The sequence below is a fragment of the Hippocampus bargibanti genome, linkage group LG14 (assembly GCF_051943395.1).
Source record: "Hippocampus bargibanti isolate YZ-2025 linkage group LG14, ASM5194339v1, whole genome shotgun sequence".
NCBI lineage: Eukaryota > Metazoa > Chordata > Actinopteri > Syngnathiformes > Syngnathidae > Hippocampus > Hippocampus bargibanti.
In genome coordinates this window covers 11,467,000-11,487,959 of record NC_142747.1, presented here as the reverse complement: position 1 = coordinate 11,487,959, position 20,960 = coordinate 11,467,000, and the positions used below count along the sequence as shown (strand labels likewise).

At 41.3% G+C, this 20,960-nt stretch overlaps 1 protein-coding gene across 1 annotated transcript in view; it reads left to right on the top strand.

Moving 5' to 3' along the window:
- The first annotated feature begins 227 nt into the window (after positions 1-227).
- clpb (ClpB family mitochondrial disaggregase) overlaps positions 228-20,960 on the top strand; it is a 31,781-nt gene continuing 11,048 nt past the window's right edge. The window contains exons 1-6 of the mRNA XM_089014418.1: positions 228-853; positions 1,620-1,671; positions 4,033-4,119; positions 13,649-13,752; positions 15,719-15,847; positions 20,443-20,540. Of these exons, the coding sequence (XP_088870544.1) occupies positions 394-853; positions 1,620-1,671; positions 4,033-4,119; positions 13,649-13,752; positions 15,719-15,847; positions 20,443-20,540 (930 nt within the window). The 5' untranslated portion in view covers positions 228-393. The remainder of the gene's footprint in view (positions 854-1,619; positions 1,672-4,032; positions 4,120-13,648; positions 13,753-15,718; positions 15,848-20,442; positions 20,541-20,960) is intronic.

The following is a 20,960-nucleotide window of genomic DNA, read 5'->3' as shown; positions in this document are numbered from 1 at the left end:
CTCTCTCTCTCTCTCTCTCTCTCTCTCTCTCTCTCTCTCTCTCTCTCTCTCTCTCTCTCTCTCTCTCTCTCTCTCTCTCTCTCTCTCTCTCTCTCTCTCTCTCTCTCTCTCTCTCTCTCTCTCTCTCTCTCTCTCTCTCTCTCACACACACACACGCGCGCGCACACAGTGCGAAAACGAAGCAAAACTGTCAGATAAACTACATTTCCCAGAATGCACCTCGCATTCGAGCACCATCATTGAATGCGTGTGGCTATTGTAAATAGCAACACAAAAAGGCACTCCGGCGTCACAATTGGAATAACACGACATCGCCTTCTCGTCATTTAACTTATTGCTACTGGCACACGCTAAACTTTCTTCCCAGATCTTTTTGCGCGTGAGTTATTCGCCATGTTATCGTCTATTCCCACTTGGTTTTTCGCACGAAGGTCGCGTAGCCTGTCCCCATGCAGGCGCGTTCTCCAGACTAGTTCAGCCACTCATGCCTGTCACACCATAATAAGAGAGCCACCGGCGGATAGCAACCGGACCCCCATAGTGTCCACTTCACGGGTGTCAAGACGGGGGATTTTGGCTGATGACATGGCTGCGAAGAGCGTTCAGCAGTTGGTGCAGTACCACCACCTCGCCCCGAGATGGCTGTCAAGTCTGGAGAACCGCCGCAGCTCATGGGCCGCGCTGGCCAGCAGAGGGCGCAACAATAACTTGTTCTGGGAGGATGAAGGTTGTGGTGCTGGAGGTGAGGATGGGGATACCGGTGGAGCCGGTAGCACCTTGAGAGTGGCCTCGGCTGGCCTCTTATCTGCTGCTGCCGTCGCCTTCTGCCTGAAGAAAGACTCTGATGACAAAGGTAACTCGGACTTAAAATGCACCCTGATGAAACAATAAACGAGTAAAACTTTTTGTAGCATATGTGATGCACACATACTGCAAGTAAGAAAGAGAGGTGCTATCACCACTCTGTCATTTGACAAAAGCAGAAAGATGTGATAAATCGCCTTCCACAAACCACATGATGGAAACGTTTTGTTTCCATGTCATATGGTTTAAATGGGGCAAGTCCACCTCTATGCGGAAATCTCATGATAACATCCAGTCTATTTATCATCCTGGTTCAAAGCTTCCTTTGGAAGCATGTAGATTATTTTCTACGGAAGTTGAGAATATTTTTTTTTGTATTTGTGTGTCCAAAGCAACCCAAAATGCATCATTTTTTTGTCAGTTTGAGTACAAATAAGCTTTTCGGACACACAGAAAAAAACTGAAAAAGTCAATTGATCTTCATACTTGTTGCAGAGATGTTTTTATTATTTTTCTATGAATGTTCTTTAGGCGTGTTAAATTGATTGTATGAACAAGTTGTCTCCAACACCAACAATCAAGTTTATGTTCCAAAATCAGAGTAAGTAAATTTGCACCTTTGCACTGCGTCTAGCGATGTGTGATTATTTTTCAAAATGTGACCATTGGTTTTAATTCCCTAAAACAATATTTTATTTTAGATGTTTACAGTTTGTGATGGATATTCAACCAGCTTTATACAGTAGTCTTTTTGTCAAACTCCCACATTGCTAATCTGAACAGTTTTGTATGTTTTTCATATTTCACTTTAAAAGGTGATGCCCTCTTGGAGGCAGCAAGGACCAATAGCCCTGAAGATGTGGCCAGGTAATGTACTTGTTGACCGCATATGCTCACAAATTTTACATCTTAACATATTTTTGTAATGTACATCATGTATCCACACATGATGAGGAAAATGTTGCTATGTCCCAGCTGTGGTGCACTCCAGCTGACAAATATAACGTCCTCATATGTTTGTGCCAAGTAATCTCCTGAAACCAGTTCATCATAGTACCATGAGCGATCATAGATAGCACAAAGTATTCAGACTTTCTTGAAAATTATGATCCTCATTTTCTTATATAAACAATTCTAAATAACTGAACACTTCAACAATAATCCAAGCATTTCCTACTTGCACTTAATGTATCTTGTCTGTTTCATACCACCTGTCAAAATTACTATAAATGTAAATTAACTGTATGCTAAATTCAAATAATTTGCACAGGTACGGTACCATTGAGTGTATTATTACTTTCAAATAAATAAAAATAAATATAAAGACTGCTAGTTAGGGCACATAATTATCAAAGCGTCTGTGATATATAGGATTCAGTCCCACCGCTAAAGCAGTAGATGGCAGTAGAGGGTTGCAGATGTTGGCGTACATCCGTGGGTTTTTACATTTTTCATCCTTCCAATTTCCAATCCATTTATCCCCACAAGGATCGCGGGACCTTACGATATGTCTTTTCTGCAAAATAAAACCTAGTAATAATTAAATCTTGCCATTTGTAAAAAAAAAAAAAATCTAATGCATAAATCACTAATATATCCAAAAATGCCTATTTGGAAAAAGGTAATACAAAAATTGTCCAAGGCTAATACAGCTATTGTGCATTTATTTTGCACATACAGTGTACGTCTAATTTTAATTATATATATAAATTGCATGCCTCAACAATTGTGGGAAATTATCAAAGACATTTGTTTGGGGCCACAGGCAATTACGCTACATGAGGTACTATACAAACTGAGTGCCGAAAATGAAAGATTAGCTGCCTCAAATGTTTGTGAATATACTTTTCATTGATCTACATTCTATAACTTTTCCTCCTGTTGTGTCTTCTTCCCTCACAGTTATCCAGCCAAAATTAACAGGACTCAAGCATTATTCTTCATTCTTCTTCTGTCTGGTTGCTATTATAACATCACACACCTTAAGCAATGTCAAGTTTACATTATAGTGTGTCACAATAAATGCATAGTCAAGAAAAGGGAACATTTGCGACATCACTTCAAAACAGCCAAATAGGAGTACAATACATATGTCCTGTTGGTAAACTGGCGAAATTCAGCACTTCACGTTTCAGCCCGTCTGTGTGCTTATCCAAGTTTGTGTATTTGCGAGCTTGGATTACCTGTGCACATGTGACAGATGGTTTAGGTGAGAGTGCAAGTAGACAGATGTGTTAAGTGCGTTACGGTTTGTCCAAGAATGTCAAGCGCATGTCTGGTCAAACTATACTTCTATATGGACTAAATACAAAGCCATTTACAGCTACAGAAACAAAAAAATGTAAGAAAACGGTGTGGTGCTCACACCGTTTAGTAAACCTATAGTGCTGTGGTGAAGTGTTAGATTTTTTTTTTGACTATTCAAGCATAACGTCTTGAGAAAAACGAATCAAGGTGGTGTGATGTTGGGTGACAGCTTTCCATCGCAGAGCAGAACATGATAGTCAATCATTTGTTCCGGCATAAATACTGCCAAGGGTGGGAAGCAGATCCAGTGAATGGAGTGCAGATTAGACAGAGGCCATTAATGTTTACTGTAAACAACCACTGTCTGCCTGTATGACGTTAGAGACACCAGATGGATACACGCACGCACGCGCGGGGCCCACAAGCTCATTTAGTACGGTATCGCAAAGTATTTGATGGCAGACCCTAAGGCACAGAACCTAACACATTTGGGTTACACACTTTTTGGTAGTCGGCGTCAGGCTTTGCAAGGTTGTGGTGGACCCCAAAAATGCAGGTAGGAGGGAGGAGCAGGGTGTATTTGACAAAATGTATTAAATAAGGTCAATAGAACGAAATTTCAAACAACAAAGTCATCAGAACAAAAAGGTCCAAAATAACAAACAAAACCAGGAGTAAAACATGACAAGATGAAAAAAAACTGACATGGTGAGACAAACAATGACCCGACACTGAATGGTCATAGCGGGAGTCATTTTAACTGCCAATGATTAAAATGACCAACACTTGTGCAGTTGCAGGCGGGGCCTGACCGACATTGCCATCCGTTGGTCGCAAACCAAAACGTGACAGTGGGGTTGTAAATTGAGACAGAATGTGCTCGTCGACTGCACACACTGACTGCAGTGTATGACATTTTGTAAAAATAAGAATAAAAGAACAGCGTTGTTAACCTCTTCTTTCTGGTTCATCTCCCACCAGATTGTTGCAGGAAGGGGTGGACCCAAATCATCGACACCGTCTCGGCTGGACCTCACTTATGGTGGCTGCCATTAACCGTCAGCACAGGTGTGCGTTTGTATATTTGACTGAATAGCGTTGCCAGCCACAAAATTGACAGTAAATGATCGTAGCTGATGGATGTGATTGAATGACAAATCAACCTTTGGAGCACCAGATAGGATCCAAATGTTGCATATCAAAATTATTTGCCCAGTCATTCTAATTCTTCCACTTATCCAAGGTCGATTCGTCGGGAATCAGTTCTTCCCGTGTAAAATAATATTTTTTTTTACGACCAAAGTATCAACATCCTAAATAGAAAAACTTAAAGTATCTCTGCTGTCATTTTAAAGCAACGTTTAATCGTCATAGTATGTAATATGTCATGGCATGTAAGTCTTACGACCACTTTAATACTACTGCTCAAATTTGGATATGAAATCAATCACTCAATCTGAACGACAATGACAAAGGCGTCGCCTTCCACACATTTCACTTCTTCGACCTGTTTATGACTAGTACTTGTTATATTGTAGATTAACCGCTGTAAAATTCGACAATTAACTCATTCACTGGCAGATGTGCAAAAATGTGCCCACTCCAGTGCCAGAGTTGTCATTGTCACTCAAATTCCCGGACCCACAGGATGTTGAGTTTTAGGACTACATAAACATTCAATGCAGTGTAAGAAACATTAGACTTTCTTCTGTCATCAGAAAAAAACATTAATTCCTAAATTGTGTGTGTCTGGAGTTATATGAGCTTGAAATGAGGGCGGCTGTCCAAAATAGAATGCAATACATACATATAGGTTTATATTGCGCTTTAACAACAGCGTGAGCTGTAAAAAAGTGCAAACATGGGAAAAAAGGCAACTGCTGCCCCCTTGTGGAAGGGAAATCATTGCCTGAGGCCATGACCAGCGCTTTATCGGCACCAGAAAAAAAAAAAAAACAAAACAAGAACAAATTCGTCAATTTTGCGCTATGTCATATTTTCAATTCCCGAATAAATTCGTGAATGGCAGTGAATGCATTAAACATGCCGAGGTTTCTTGAGATGATGGCTGACGGTCCAAACAAAACATTTCCAAAGATAAAGCAAACGCAGTCTCGATTGATATGCTGACATGACTGATGTATGACAGCGTCATACACAGGGGCAGAAAAAAGATCCAATATTTTGCGGACGTTTAACCCCTCTGCCCCCCAGAAAATAACCCAAGAAATTTTTTGGCCTCTGAGACAAAATGTTTGAGATTCAATTGAGCCAATATGTCTATAGCATTTTCTATGCCAAATACTGTTTTGCTATTTTATCAGATACTTTATGCTCAAATGTTTTTCTCTCCCACACTGAATCTGGGCTAAATTACAAAAAATGTTGCCCTCCCTCATTTATGATATTAATTTTCATTTAGGAGTGAACATGTATTCATTCGCATTTTGGTTTTGTGGCTACAGCAAGTACATTCAATGTCAATCCCTATTTTCATTGTGTGTGTGTGTGTGTGTGTGTGTGTGTGTGTGTGTGTGTGTGTGTGTGTGTGTGTGTGTGTGTGTGTGTGTGTGTGTGTGTGTGTGTGTGTGTGTGTGTGTGTGTGTGTGTGTGTGTGTGCGTGTGTGTGCATGCGTGCGTGCGTGCGTGTGTGCGTGTGTGTGTAAAACAATGTCTTAAAGGACAACCGATGTCTCCGGACAAGTTATGTCCATAATTTGTAAAATACTTCAAATGACTTCTACTGAGCGTATTTTACAAAGATTCCACCGCATATAGCTATATTTTACGTTTTAAGACTCGCGCTGAATATTCAGGAAGTTTTGTTTTTGAGTTGGTGACAAATCCGTACGTGACGTCACTGAAGGAACGCCCATGACAAAAAAAAAAGACGCATTGTAGCAGTCCTTACATCACGTCAATGTATTTTGCTGTACTTGTTTGGTCTGAAAACCTCGTGTTGCACCAAAAAGCCGACAGAAGAGGGCAACCAAGCTCCATGGAAGGAATTTATCAGCCTTTGGAAACGGGCTGATTAATTTCTCACAGGAGCTTGGACGCCATTTTCTGCCTCTTTATTGGTGATCCATTTCCCCCCAATGTTGCCTCAAAACGGCACGGAATATATTCTTTAAACAATTGCAAACATGTATGTTTTCCTCTTCAGAACTATTTGAATCATATTCATAACTGGATGTGTCACAAGAAAGCATATTCTCCGAATCTGAAGCCATTGTTTTGATTCTCCAGCAATGCAAGACGTCTTGGCGTGACGTCACGAACTGGGGCGGGACTTTCTGAAAATGCCCAATTCGCAACTCAATTTTTTGCAGATTTTGGACACATTAAGTCATTTTTATTGGTGTTTTGCATTTGCATAAAAAATATCATACTGCGTGTTTTGGGTATTTTAGATGCTATAAAACGTTTTTCTGATGTCAGGAAACAAAAAAGTGATGTCGGTTGTCCTTTAAATTCAAATCAAACGTAAGAGGGCATGAAACAAAGCAACCCTTATAAAGAAGTACAAGGAAAATAATGCTGCTCATGTCTTGGTGTCCCATCTCCGAATCATCCAGCTGTCTGCTTGACTTATTGTGTATGTCATGTCCCTGCTCGCGTTGTTACAGAAGTGCAACTTTGAGAGTAACAGAAGGTCTTTACCCGGTCCCCCCGTCTCTTGGTCCTACAAATTAAATTAGCCTGCTGGCCCCCAGAACACACACAACACAGAGAAAGGCCGAGGTTAAGACCAGGCCAAATCCAATTTCAGAAGACCCCCCCCTACCACACCCCCCCTTCGCCATCAGGAATCTGTGGTCATTTTTTATTTTGTGTTCAGAAGACCCCACCTGCTTGTGAGAAACATAGTGTGCAATTCAAATGTGAGCATAACATGAGAGGAGCGCATATGTGGCGGAGTAACAAATGGTGCCGCACAGTTGCCTTATTGTACTGTATATTTGTCTCTTTGTTAGATTACTGCTTTTTTTCCATTTCCATTTACTGTGTTTAAATATTCATCAAGTCTTATTTTTGCATACACGTGATTTTCAAAGTGACAATTGCATCGTATTACTTTCATGTTCCAGCATGTAAACGGCACACGTGATGAGCGATGGCTAGTTTGGGTGACATGTTAATGACGCGGTGTGTCAACTGTTTTTTTTTGGTCACAAATTTGATGTTTATGTCCATACTTGGGTTGGATGTGTGTCACAGTGTGCGTTATGAGCGCTATAACTCAGCCAAGAGATGACACTCGTCTGTTTTTAATCCCGTCCCTCAACCCTCCAGTGAGCCGTCAGTGCTGCGGGGAAGACGGAGCTTTGCTTGCCTCGCATCCCTCATGCATCTCTTGTGCTCATGGCGCAAACATACTACAAGTCTCCATTAGTGCCAGTGTGCGTGTTAATGCGCGCAAAGCCATGAAGAGTTTTTACACAATATCTTATAGGCCAACTGCCTATTACTCAGTCACACACACAACTTTATTTGCAGCGGTTAAGTGAAAAGCCAGGGAACATTACTCATGACCAGGGTCTTGCCTGTAGCAGGTGTCAAAACGGACTAGCGACAAAATGATTCTCGCCCTCTTTCACATCTTGTTTATATTTGCCTGGACCACAAGTCCTAAAGTGAATTAACATTGGACATTAATGTCAATTCTTTAGAGCCATCAGTTGTGTATCATAAACTAGGAATTTGCACTTAGCTGCTTTAGGGTGTTGAGATGCCATATTAGTCAAGTGAAGCAACAAATGTGTGTGTGTTGTGTGTGCGTGCGTGTGTGTGTATTTGTGAATGAAAGGTCAGACATTCGGTGGGTGGGCATGACTTCTTGACTTAACTTTGATGTGAGGCTAAATGAGGGAGGCACAGGGCCTGGCCCACTGTTTGCACTCTTTAACACACAATAGCCATCTCGATCTCTATTTCTCTACCTCCATGGTTCCTTTGCCGTATTCACGTGCACAATGAGCGCTTAGCCGGGTGGAACGCCTGCTGATCATCCCGAGCTGTCGACAGAGTGGCTCGGTGGAAGTCTTAAGCGAACAAAGAATTCTGTTCTGGAGGGAAAGTGATCGCTCACGATCATAATTAGAGACGGTGCTTTTAACTCATTCACTGCCAGACGATGTGCAAAAATGTGTCCACTCCAGTGCCAGGGTTTTTGTCATTTTCACTCAAATTGTAGGACCCACAGAACATAGAGTTTTAGGACTATATAAACATTTAATGCAGCCTAAGAAACCTTCGACTCTCTTCTTTCATCAGAAAAAAAATGTTAATTCCTAAGTTATATGGGCTGGAGTTATCTGAGCTTGAAATGGGGGCAGCTGTACAAAAGGCAAATGCAGCCCCCCTCGTGGAAGGGAAAAAACATTGCCAGAGGTCTGACCAGCGCTTTATTGACACCTGGGGAAGAAAAAACAAAACCCAAACAAATTTGGGAATGGCGCTCCACGTCATCCTGGTCCTATGATTTTAGCGCCTGGTTAAGTGTAGGTCTCCTCGAGGTGAAAGGTCACAGTTTTGGCAGGGTGTGCATGCCCTCTCCTCTGTATTTTGTATGACTGATGAGCAATGGAAGGCAAATAAGAGGCCGTTTCTGGCCGCTCACTGCAACCACGTGGCAAAACTCATATTTTTAAACCAAGCCGCTTTTCTTCCCAACTTTGAAGTCTCTCCTCCTGGCACCTAAGTTGACCTCATGCATGCAGCAGGTGAGGCAAGGTCAAGTGAGGTCCAGCGTCCCGGGCCAGGTGGTCAGAGACATGCATGGTCAGTTCGACTCGGGTGTCTATTATGTTGCGGGTGAGAAGGAAATGTCTGCTTCCTGTCTTCCCTCCGGGTCAGGGGAAACAAAGACCACAGTTGTTTTTTGGCACTTAGAGCCCAATGTTTGAGTAGACCAACTCCAATCGCGGCGTGTTCACCAGCCAGTCACAACAGTTTGACCACTTGCACAATATGTATAACGATACTCTATTTTTAACTCATTCACTGCCAGACGTGCAAAAATGTGTCCACTACAGTGCCAGGGTTTTTGTCATTTTCACACAAATTCCAGAACCCACAGAATATTGAGTTTTAGGACTACATAAATATTCAATTCAGCATAAGAAATCTTACACTCTCTTCTTTAATCAAAAAAAAGAGTTAATTGCTAGATTGCTAGATGGGTCTGGAGTTATCTGTGCTTGAAACAAGGGTGGGTGTCCAAAATACAATACAAGACATACCTATTGATTTATATCGCGCTTTCACAACAGCTGTAGCTGTAACAAAGCGCTAACATGGACTAAGGGCAAATGCTGCAACAGTGTTAGAGGTCTGACCAGCAATTTATCGGCACCTCCCGCAAGAAAAAACAAAACCCGAACAAATTCGGGAATGGCGCTCTACATCTTGCTTTTCAATTCATGAATAAATCCGGGAAAGGAAGTGAATGAGTCAAGAGTAGTTTCAAATGTCAGAATCAGAATCAGAAAAGTTTTAATCACCCCAAAATGGGGAAATTTGAAGTAACCCTAACGTAAAGTATTTAATACAGCCAAAATCATCATGTTGCAGTTTTGTCAGTCTACATCTGTCGGTCAGTACCAAGTATTGCAATAAAGCAACAATATTAGGTATGCAGCAAAATAAAATCATTGCTTTTAAAGTTGAAAACTATGTAATTGTGTCTTAGTGTACTATTTTTCTCGCCTTTCTTCATTTTGTGTGTTGTCTTGTCATTGACCTGTTAATATGCTAACTGGGTGTCAGTAATTTGGAACAATTCCTTGTTAAACGTAATTAACCTCTTTCAGTTTGGCCTCAAAGTAGTGCTGGAAATTCTCCCAAATAAAGTTAGTCACTTGATTAGCAGTTAATTAATAAAACTACACAAACCCTGTTCAAAAGCTCGTTAGGTTTGGCAGCATCCTTCCGATAATGAAATCACCCGCTTTCATCTTTTTAGCTGCACGTCCATCCTTTCATCCATTGCTCCTCCTTTTCCTCCTCCACAGCTTTCCATTCTTTATCCTCGCCTGTTTACCTTGCTGATGCTATTAAACCTTTTCACGCCACCTCATTTCTTTGCACAGGCCTGCCTAGCCTCGTGTGACCAGCCCTCATAAGTTGTTGTCTCTGAGGCTGCATCGTCTGCGTGTTTGTAGAAGTGCTTGCAAGGGTGAAAGCGCAGCCCTACGTGGGTCACGGCCCCCCTAGCCGGCCCTGTTACAAGGATACAGTAACAAAAGGGGGACCCCGATAGTCCTTTAGACCCCGAAGCAAGGTCAGACACAAAGACGTAACCAGCCGGTTCTCAGTCTTTTTGCTCCCTCCCACACATGTTCAAAGGACCACTCGGGTTTTTCCCTTTAGAAGCATGTTGAAAGTGGTTCACAGTGGAACCCCGAAGGTTGAACACAATCTGTGCCAGGATGCCCACCTGATTGAATTGTACAGAAGCAAAATGGGATTTCCGGCATTCTCTAAATAAATAAATACATACATCCATAAATAAATGCATAAATAAATACATAAATAAATACATAAATGGATAAATGAATATGTTTTTAAATGTTGAAATAAGTAAATAATTAAATAAATCAATCAATGAATAAATAAATACATACATACATACATACATACATACATACATACATACATACATACATACATATAGCATGTTGTGTATAAGGTGCACCCAAAAGCATTGATTTTCTTCATGCGCCTTATATGTGAAGTAAAATTGAGCAACATCAGTTCTCCCAATTACTGTCAGCAGCCGCCAACTCCATTTCCCCTGTAGAAGAAGTCATGCATAACCCCAGCTTCTACCTTATAATGTAACCTTATAATGTGGTGTACCTTATATTTGGAAAACTTTTATATATTTATATATTTGGAAAACTTTTTTCATTCATTTAAGGGGCGCCTTATATACAGTAAAGTCTCGTTATATCGATATTCAAGGGAGTCCGAAAAAATATCGATATAACCGGGACTATCGATATATCCGACCCTGTTTGCACGTAATTTTCTCCGTGCGTGCATAGAAATAGTATCGATATAACCGGGACTATCGATATATCCGATATCGATATAACGAGACTTTACTGTATTTAAAACGTTTGAAAAATCACCCTTCATTGGGGTGTGCCTTATACTCCGGTGCGCCTCATACACCGGAAAATACGGTAAATAAAATAATACTTGTGATGATAATAATAATAATTATTATATTTGCCAGCAAGTAACGTTTAAGTTAAGAAGTCAACAGCTTTATCTTTTTGGCTTAGATTATCGAACCATTATCCAAACCGCAGGGGGTGCTGGACCTTATCCCAGCTGACTTTGGGCAATAAGCAGGAAGACCCTGAACCGGTTGCCAGCCAATCTCAGGGCACTCAGAGATAAACAACTATCAACACTCACACTAGAACCACAGGAGAGTGTTCAATCGACCTGTCGTGTGGGTTTTTGGAATGTGAGAGTACCCAGAAACTGAAACACACAGACACACAAGTGATTTCAATTTGGGACATTGATAGAAAAATGCGCTATGAACTTGAATCACGGAATGAATGAAGTTTATGTCAAGGCACGATTGTGCTTAGAATGTTTCCTAGGTTCTCCTAAATTGCTTCCCAATTGTACTTTTTATTGCTTAAGTGAATATCTATGCTTTGGATATGGAAGTATCCCCTGACAGGTGAATCAATTGTTGCAGCTCACATCTTCAAATCGTGAGTGGCAAGAATCATCGTTCTGGTCCTCTTCTGTAGCATAACTGTCAGGTCATTACATTGCGGTGGACCTTGCCTTTTCAGTGAATGATCACTTTACTCGATTTAAGCCGTTTCTGGCCTCTCGCTGTAACCATTTAGCTGAAAACGATCCATTAAGGCCTCTCAGGCTACATTACAAACTTGGAGGTTTAATACTGGTCAGTAGCGTTCTGGCATGGTTGTTCGCCTCCTTTTTCTTTCGATTGGACAATTTGTATATATTTGTGGGTTGTATTTGTGGATAGTCATGGTTGTGTCTCAAAGTCAAAGCCACCACCATGTCCGAGTGGAGACAGAACGGCCGTACCTGCAATGTTCGTTATGTCACAGTGAATGCTGTTGCCACGGTAGTGTGTGTTTGACCTAAAACCCGGTACGCACCAATGAAGAATAACACATCCGCACCCTATATGTGGCCGGAAACTGGGATGACCTTTTGCCCCCTACTACATACTCCTATGTACATATGACGAGGCAGACTAGTGTCTAGTGGTCACTGGGCTGTATCCACCATAACGAGACAGACAAGAGGCAAACCAAGCAAAGAGTCAAGGCCAACGTTCTTGTCTTTATGTCTGCCTTGAATGAGTGTTGCAGGCCTTTTTCCATATGCGTGGTCCACTCACTCGATCCGCATCATTAGCACAGCATGGGTGGGATTATGAAAACCCATCAGACCACATACAAAAGAGATTTCTTTCATGCACTTAAAAAAAACATCACAGCATCTCAAATCTCAGCGATTGTGTCTGCGTTTTGTGGTTCATATGCAGTACGTTTTTGATTGTTTCACTGCATGCTGTTGGACAATTTACACCTGAATATTTGGCAAGCGCTCTTTAAAATGACATTGATAAAAGAAATAAGCATGACTGAAATGATGAAAATACAGTGGGGAGAACAAGTATTGGATATGCTGCTGATTTTGAAAGTTTTCCCACTTACAAAGCATGTAGAGATAAAACTTCCAAAATCAGCAGCATATTCAATACTTGCTCTCCCTATCGTGGTAAAGTCAATGTCATTGGCTGTAATTTAAAACACTGTTTGTTTGTTTTTTTTTTACATCAGTGCCTGCCAAATGTGATCTCCTTTGAGCACAATTGTAGTGAAATTGAAAGAATAAAATCATTCATTGTATTGCGATATACTATAAGAGCAAATGTACTATAAGAACAAATCTTCAACATAAATGTGGATTTTGAGTCAATCCAATCAAGTCTAACACACACTGGGCTCAAGTAGCTCTCCTGTCATGACTTCCACTTTGGGGCTGGAGGTCCACGGATTATCTCAAAATCCCGCCACATTTGGCCCAAAGTCTCTCTCTCTCAAACTCGATTAAATGCATAGACATGGCTCTTTCACAAATTTCAATTGAAGTCTTTTAACTTATTCACTGTGCAAAAAAGTGTCCACTCGAGTGCCAGGTTTTTTGTCATTTTTTTAAAATTCCAGGACCCATAGAATATTAAATTTTAGGACTGCATAAACATTCAATGCAGACTCTCTTCTTTCATCCCCAAAAAAAGAGTTAATTCCTAAATTACATGGGTCTGGAGTTATCTGAGCTTGAAATTGGGGCAGCTGTACAAAAGGCAAATGCTGCCCCCTCGTGGAAGGGAAAAAAACATGGCCAGAGGTCTAACCAGCGCTTTATCGGCACACCACACAAGAAAAAACAAAATTCGGGAATGGCGCTCCACGTCATATTTTCAATTCACGAATAAATTCGGGGAGGGCAGTGAATTTGTTACTAAACATAATAATTTGTTAGCGGTGGCTTTCATTTCTTACTTTTTGCTGTTTCCCAGGGTTGTGAAGGCTCTGCTTGAGGCTGGTGCTGACCCAAATGCTGGAGATCACTTCAACAATGTTTATGACACCTCAAGGGAGAGAGGCATCCACTCTCTGGAAGGTAAAAAAAAAACAAAAGTGTGGATTTGTTTTCTGTGGCTGTGATATTACATATATATGACTCGCTGGTGTATAAATAATAAGTATGCAACATTAGGGTTTGCATAAAGATTAGCATACAAGCACATTTTATTTCCAGCGTCATATTCATTGTAAAAGCTCTCCAGTAAGTCGTGCACATGTTATTTGTTTTCCGTACAGTCACACATACACAAGCAGGGTGGCACTGACGGGCGCTTAGTCCCCCCACCCCCAACCTGTGTTGGCTTTCTGCAGACATATTTATATGGGATATGTATATTGCAGACATTTATATGGCTGTCAGGTTTGAGTCCATGTGGGGCCGGCACAGCGTGGGGAAGCGTTTCCCAGATGCACGCTGATGGATGGGCTACGGGGGCCTTTGCGACGCTTTATTGGGTTAGCTATGATTATCCTGCCCTGCCTCTCTCTCTTTCTCTCTCTCTCTGTATCTCTCTCTCTCTCTCTCTCTCTCTCTTTTCATCTCCCTTTCTTACTGTTAGACACACACACTGACACTGCAGAGAGGAACTGTTGTTGAGAGGGATGCAGGAAGTGGAAGACTAATGAAGGATGAGAGGAGGAAAGGAAGACAGTGGGGAGCAAAGTTAAAGACGGAGGAGAAGATGCAGTGATAGAGGGAGGGATATGGGAGTTGGGTGAAATGTTGAGGGCGAGGATGCCGGGAAATGGATGAGACAAAGTTATTGGGATGGAGGCGTGGGGGTGCAAGTGATGAAAGGAATTGATGGATGCCAGGGAGGGGAGGAATGAGGTGGAAAAAAATAAAGCAGGATGATAGAGTGGCAAAGATAAGTGCTCTTATGGAAAATAGAAGTAAGGAGAAAATAATATTTATCTGTTGGTGGAGAGGAGCATGGCAAAGCACACCTCTCGTCTTCAGGGTCCTTTTGGACAAGTGCGCCTAAATACTGCATGTGGAAATGAACACCTGTTCTAAAGCAAGAAACGGGAAAGTCACTTTTGTCGTTACAAATGCTGGTGTCGATACCACACCCTGTGGAATTTTGGATTAGCCTTTTTTAGTCTCACAGTGGAGAAATGTACATTTCACAATGGAGAAAATTACATTTCACAGCAGCAAAGTGATGAAAGTAAGAGGAAAGGAAAGGAAGAAGTAGAAAAACAAAATACAAGACATGCTGTAGAGACAGCCACTCTCGCGGCGCCATCTTTAAGTCATAAACAGCACAAAAAAAAACAATAAGAACACAGTCATTCAATCTTCAGCACTTTCAGCACCCTCTTTGTTGTATGAAGAAGTTCTCGATGAAAGAGGAGAAGATAAAAGTGTCCTCTCCACCAGTGGATCAGGGATATCATGGTTGAATGTGCACGTCTGCTACAAGCTAAATGTTGAAAGTAAACACAAAGCTGTAGCATCCATAGATGAAAAGAGATTGTCTCACATCTCCTGTCCCATGTAAATCTGCTTCAATTCCAAGCCGCGACTGTTCCACATAAGGATAGGCGCTCTGCGCTGACGCTCCTTTCTTCTCATCGTGTGCTCCTCAAGCCATGCATCCATCCAGCCGCAGACTGTCCAACAGCACCTTTCCGCTGAACAAAGCGGGGCTGTGAAAATGCTGCCCATTACAGGCACAAAAAAAGCACAATCTTTAATCTTAAAAATTTCTGTGTGCACGACTAGAAGACTTTTCAAATTGGAGGGAGTTTAATTTGAAAGGCTCCAGTTGTCCAAGTCTGCTATAGTCTTCCTTTATGCTTGCATTCAATAAAATCATGTGGATTTGATTGGATGTACCTTTATTCTTCTCTCAGTGGATTTGGATCTAAATCATTTTTTCAACTAATCTATTCAGCAAAATCTAGTTGTTTTTGTGTACTATTAACTCAATAGAATCACATATATTCAAGACTTCAAAAAAAATTGGTAATATTCAACTCTCATCCGATTCTTGTAGTACTCGTGTCAAGAGAGGATGAATTCAGCACCAGACTCAGCAGCCGGGCCGGTTTCCGTGGCTGTTCAGCACTGCACTACGCCACACTGGCTGATGACCTGTGCAGTGTTCGCCTGCTGCTTGAATTCGGTATGTCAACAACAAAGTTGTGGAAGTAACTGAAAATGGGCACAACTGCTCATTGTGAAGCTTACTGACCTTTCAATTTAATTCATATTCATATTGTTCATTTGTTATGCACAATAGTGGTGTGTGCGTGTGTGTATCATTTGAAGTGTCCCTGAGTAATTCCAGAGTATTACAAAGCGCATTTGAAATTGATCACTTGCTCATACTGTGTCTTTTCTCACCCCCACTACACTCACACCTGTCATCGACACACACACACGTACATTCGTAGACCCCTCAGGCAGAATTTCCCCCCTCAGTTTCCAGGCGAGCAGCTCTTAAACAAGCCAGGCCTAGTTGAACTGTGACCTCTACGCAGAACATGCCCTTGGGGTAACATCACACTCACAGGAAGTCTTTTTTTTGTGTGTAGGAGTGAAATGTCTTTGTGCATCCAACCTGCTTTTTCATTGATTTAAACGTGTGTGTATTCATGAGCATTTGACATTTGACATTTGTTATTTACATCATTTACCCTTGACTGACTTTCGCACTTTTTTGTCAAATGACACAATCCGTGCACCATACAACAAATATTAATGTCTTGTTTATATTCATGATGGATGGTGCGTTCAAAGCCGCCTGTCCCATCTCACCCCTTGCTCCGGTGAGCACACTTAAACAAATCACCCAGTGTAACTCAATCAGATGAATACCCACGGATGCATTTTTGAATTAAAAAAAGGTAAGAACTTCATTTAAGAGACATTTGTTTTGGACCACAATTGGATTATGGCTGAGGATGACTGTTTCCTGTTTGGGCCCATTGTTGCTTTGTTTGGCGCCACTATCATGCCCAATAACAATCTGGACATTGTTGTGGTCACAAACGCCACATTTCCATTTTGAGTTTATAGAAGACTTTATGGGGGTGATGGGGGTTCATTGGCATTTTTTATAAACTGTTAATTCCAGACAGTGTATGTTTTTCATGGATATATTTTCGCAGGTTAAAAGCAGAGACAACTGGATATAAGAAAAATGCAAGACATAGACATATTTGATCTGATATTTGATCCGATATGGCAGAAACGAGTATACATGTTTAAAACAAAAATATTTTTTCAGTCGTGGATTAGTATACACTCCTCTATTTTAACTCATTCACTGCCAGACGTGCAAAAATGTGTCCACTCCAGTGCCAGGGTTTTTGTCATTGTCACTCGAATTCCAGGACCCACAGAATATTGAGTTTTAGGACGAGATGAACATTCAATGCAGCGTCAGAAACCTTAGACTCTATTCTTTCATCAGGAAAAAAAAGAGTTAATTTCTAAATCATATGCGTCTGGAGTTATATGATCTTGAAATGAGGGTGGCTGTCCAAAATACAATGCAATACATTCATATTGGTTTATATAGAGCTTTAACAACAGCTCAAGCTGGAACAAAGCGCTAACATGGAAAAGAAGGGTAATTCTGTCCCCTCGTGGAAGGGAAAAACATTGCAGATGTCTGGCCAGCGCTTTATCAGCACCCAAGCAAGAAAAAACAAAACCAGAACTAATTTGGGAATGGCGCTCTGTCATATTTTCAATTCCTGAGTAAATTCGTGAATGGCAGAGAATGACTTAAGGCTATGTGATCCATTCTACGTGTAAAGCGAGTATTCTGGCGATAGGGTAGAGCTGTAGGAAAGGACATTGTTACGAGATTTGCTCCGACAGCCGTTGTCGTCATAACGGTGTTGTTCGCGCCTTCATTTTTTTTTGTAGCATTTTCAAATGTTATACCCCAAATGTCTAATTAAACGGATGATAGTGAATGTAACCGGCGGTAATATTGAGTCATTGATTGCCAACAAAAATTACAATTTATTTGGTATTGTTTTGTGTTTAACGTTTCTATAAGAACCTTAATATTTATGTTTTTCTTAAAATCCTCCCCAATAATGCTTTTAGAATGTTTTGTCATGGATCACTTCCAGTTCCGTGTCACGTTTCCAATGTGTGAACAAAGTAGACACAGAGAGACACAAACTAAGAGAATTCAGTGATTTCCTGCACGCTTGTAATAGTGCTATGCCTCACGCTATGCCTTCCCCGCCAATGTCGTTTTGTCTCTTTTGCGATTTCTCTCGCACATTTGAACACGTAACACTTACCAGAAGTGATTATGACAAATTATTCCAAATAAAGTATTGAATGGGATTTTAAGAAAAACATAAATATGAAGGTTCACATAGAAATATTAAACATATTTACAAAACAAGCCCAGATAAATGATGATTTGTGTTGTCATGGCAACCAATGATTATACTGACGTCAGGTACAGTGAATATGAACATTCCCTCAGAAGCGTAAATACTTCTGATAACTCTGCTAGTTCATCGGACAATGACTATTTCTTGACAAGTGAGGAGGAGGAGGAGAAGGTGGGTGAGAAGAGAGCTTGGAGAAGCCTCGAGTTGTCAGAGGAAATCGTGGAATAACGATTGATGAAAACCTAGCCGAACTGTGTCCATTTGAATTCTTCAGGCTTTTTTATTGATAAAAGCATTATGGACTCTGTACTGGTAGAGACTAATTTTTTTTGCTGAACAAACGGGGCAGGATTTACAAACTGTTTTCCTAGCCAGCATCAATAATACCATGTAGAACATAAATAAATAAATAGTCTGAAAAGGGAACATTTTTCACCCCAAAAATTGTTGGTGAAGGGATTAAAGTGAGTTTCACTCTTTTACTTTTATAATTTTCTTTTTTACAGTATATCACACAATTTCTCTCCCACAAACAAACAAAAAATTATGAAGCCACACCTTGAGGACATATTGATGTGTGTGCCATGTATGGACATGTTGTCCCATACATTGTTATTTCCCCTGTGTTAATGTGAGTCCATCCTACCGTCGTTGCCTTGGGTTTGCTCTTTTGCCCTTAGTTAGCCCTGCACTCACATCTCCATCCATCACAGTCTCCTGCCCTCACCCTCGAGTCCCTCCGCCACACCACAAGTCCATCTCGCTACCTGCCGAGTCCACCCCCCAAGGCCCCACATCAGGCCTTCAGCCAGAGGGCACTCCGTTATGGACTTCTCTGTATGTGATGGTAGGCCAGAACGGGCACACATGCTCAGAGGCGAACACAATGCAGAAACAAGGACGGACACACACATCCACACACAAAGATCACCAGGAGCTCTCTATGGCCAGCTGCTGTGAAAGAGAAGGCGGAGGAAATAGGAGATGGGAGGGGACCCCTAATAGGCATAACTAAAGCACTCCTAATGAAGGGATCGTGTGTGTTTGTGTGTGTGTGTGTGTGTGTGTGTGTGTTGTGTGTGTGTGTGTGTGTGTGTGTTCAGCTGTGTTGTAGTTGCGTGTGGGTGTCGTTAGTGTTGATCCAGTTATAAAGTGCTCTGGCCCAGAGGGTTGGCCTGATATTAAAGCCCTAAATGATGCTATTTATTATGTTGTGTGCACGTTCGCACGCACGTGTGCCTTTTGGTGCCTTATTGCTTTCCTCCCTCATGTTTTTTGTGGGGCGTGCCGGTATATTATTGTTAGAATCAATATCCTCATGAGCAGGTCACAATTTTTAGGGGTTTATCGATGTCATTATTAGTCTCTGTGGTGGCTACTCGGACAAATCAGGAACACGCTCCTTCTGTATTGATCGCACACACTGAAAATGCTTGAGTGTTGCTTACTCATTTTATTCCTACTGATGTCCTGTGTCCATTTGTCGGTATATAAAGTTACTTTTTGATATGAAAGTATTTCCCCCTTCTCTAATTATGTTCACACAAAGCCTTTAAAGTTGCACAATTATCCAACTTTCTTAAATCAACTTACGGTAACAACATTGTGGTAAAGAAACTTGAACGCAAACCGAACTTTTTTGTAATTGCTTTACGTGATCATACAATTAAAATGTTTTTCACTTACATACATCTAGAAAGTATTCACATTTCTTAACTCATTCACTGCCATTCACAAATTTATGCGGGAATTGAAACTATGACGTCGAGCGCCAATTATTTGGGTTTTGTTTTTTCTTGCTTCTGTGCCGATAAAGCGCTGGCCAGACATCTAGCAATGTTTTCCCTTCCACAAGGGGGCAGCATTTTCATTTGCTGGAACAATGTGCTATATAAACCAATATGTATGTATTTTGGACAGCCGCCCTCATTCACTCCAGACCCATATAATTTAGGAAATAACTCTTTTTCTGATGAAAGAAGAGAGTCTAAGCTTTCTTACACCTCATTGAATCTTTATGTAGTCCTAAAAGTCAATATTCTGTGGGTCCTGGAATTGTTGTGACAATGACAAAAACCCTGGCAATGGAGTGGACACATTTTTGCACGTTTGGCAGTGAACGCGTTAACTTGTTCCGCACTCCAAAATGACAACATAAGGTTTTTAAAAGTATATTGAAAATTTGCAGGGTCTGCCTGCTTCACGTCAGTTAGCCTCTTTGACCCCTGAGCCCGTGTGACCCCTTTGCTGACTTTTTCCATCGACATTCTGAACCTTCTGCTGAGGTGGTAGCTGAAAGCGGATGGTTTTATTTCAATTGACAACCTGCATTCCGTGTTTCCTTACAATGCAGGTGCAAACCCTCTTCAGACCAATGGTTTGGGACACACAGCACGATCCTATGCCAAAGAAGGCGAAGTCAGCACACTTCTGGAGGAGTGGGAGGGCAAGGTATACATACACACACACTATTTGGTGCAGCTGGTCAGAATGTGCAGGCCATTAGAACAACGATGCTTTGAATATGTACAAAGTCTGTTTCCTGCTCAGTTAATCTGATTTATTGACATGCATTACACGGACACACACATACACACTCATCAGGTGGCCCTTGCATGAGTGGCAGCTGCTATGGAGAACCAGAGATGTGAGAGCTAGTCGTGGTTAACTGGGGTTAGAACCCCTTCCAAGAGTTTAAATGTGTGAAGTACAATTTTCGCTATTGCGTAAAAATCTGCTCTCACATCGCACAAGGCAAACTCATATACACTTCACACATTCAATGGCATTCCCGAATTGCCGATAAAGCACTGTTGTTTTTACCTCCCACAAAGGGGCAGCATTTGCTTTTTTTACAGCCGCCCCCATTTC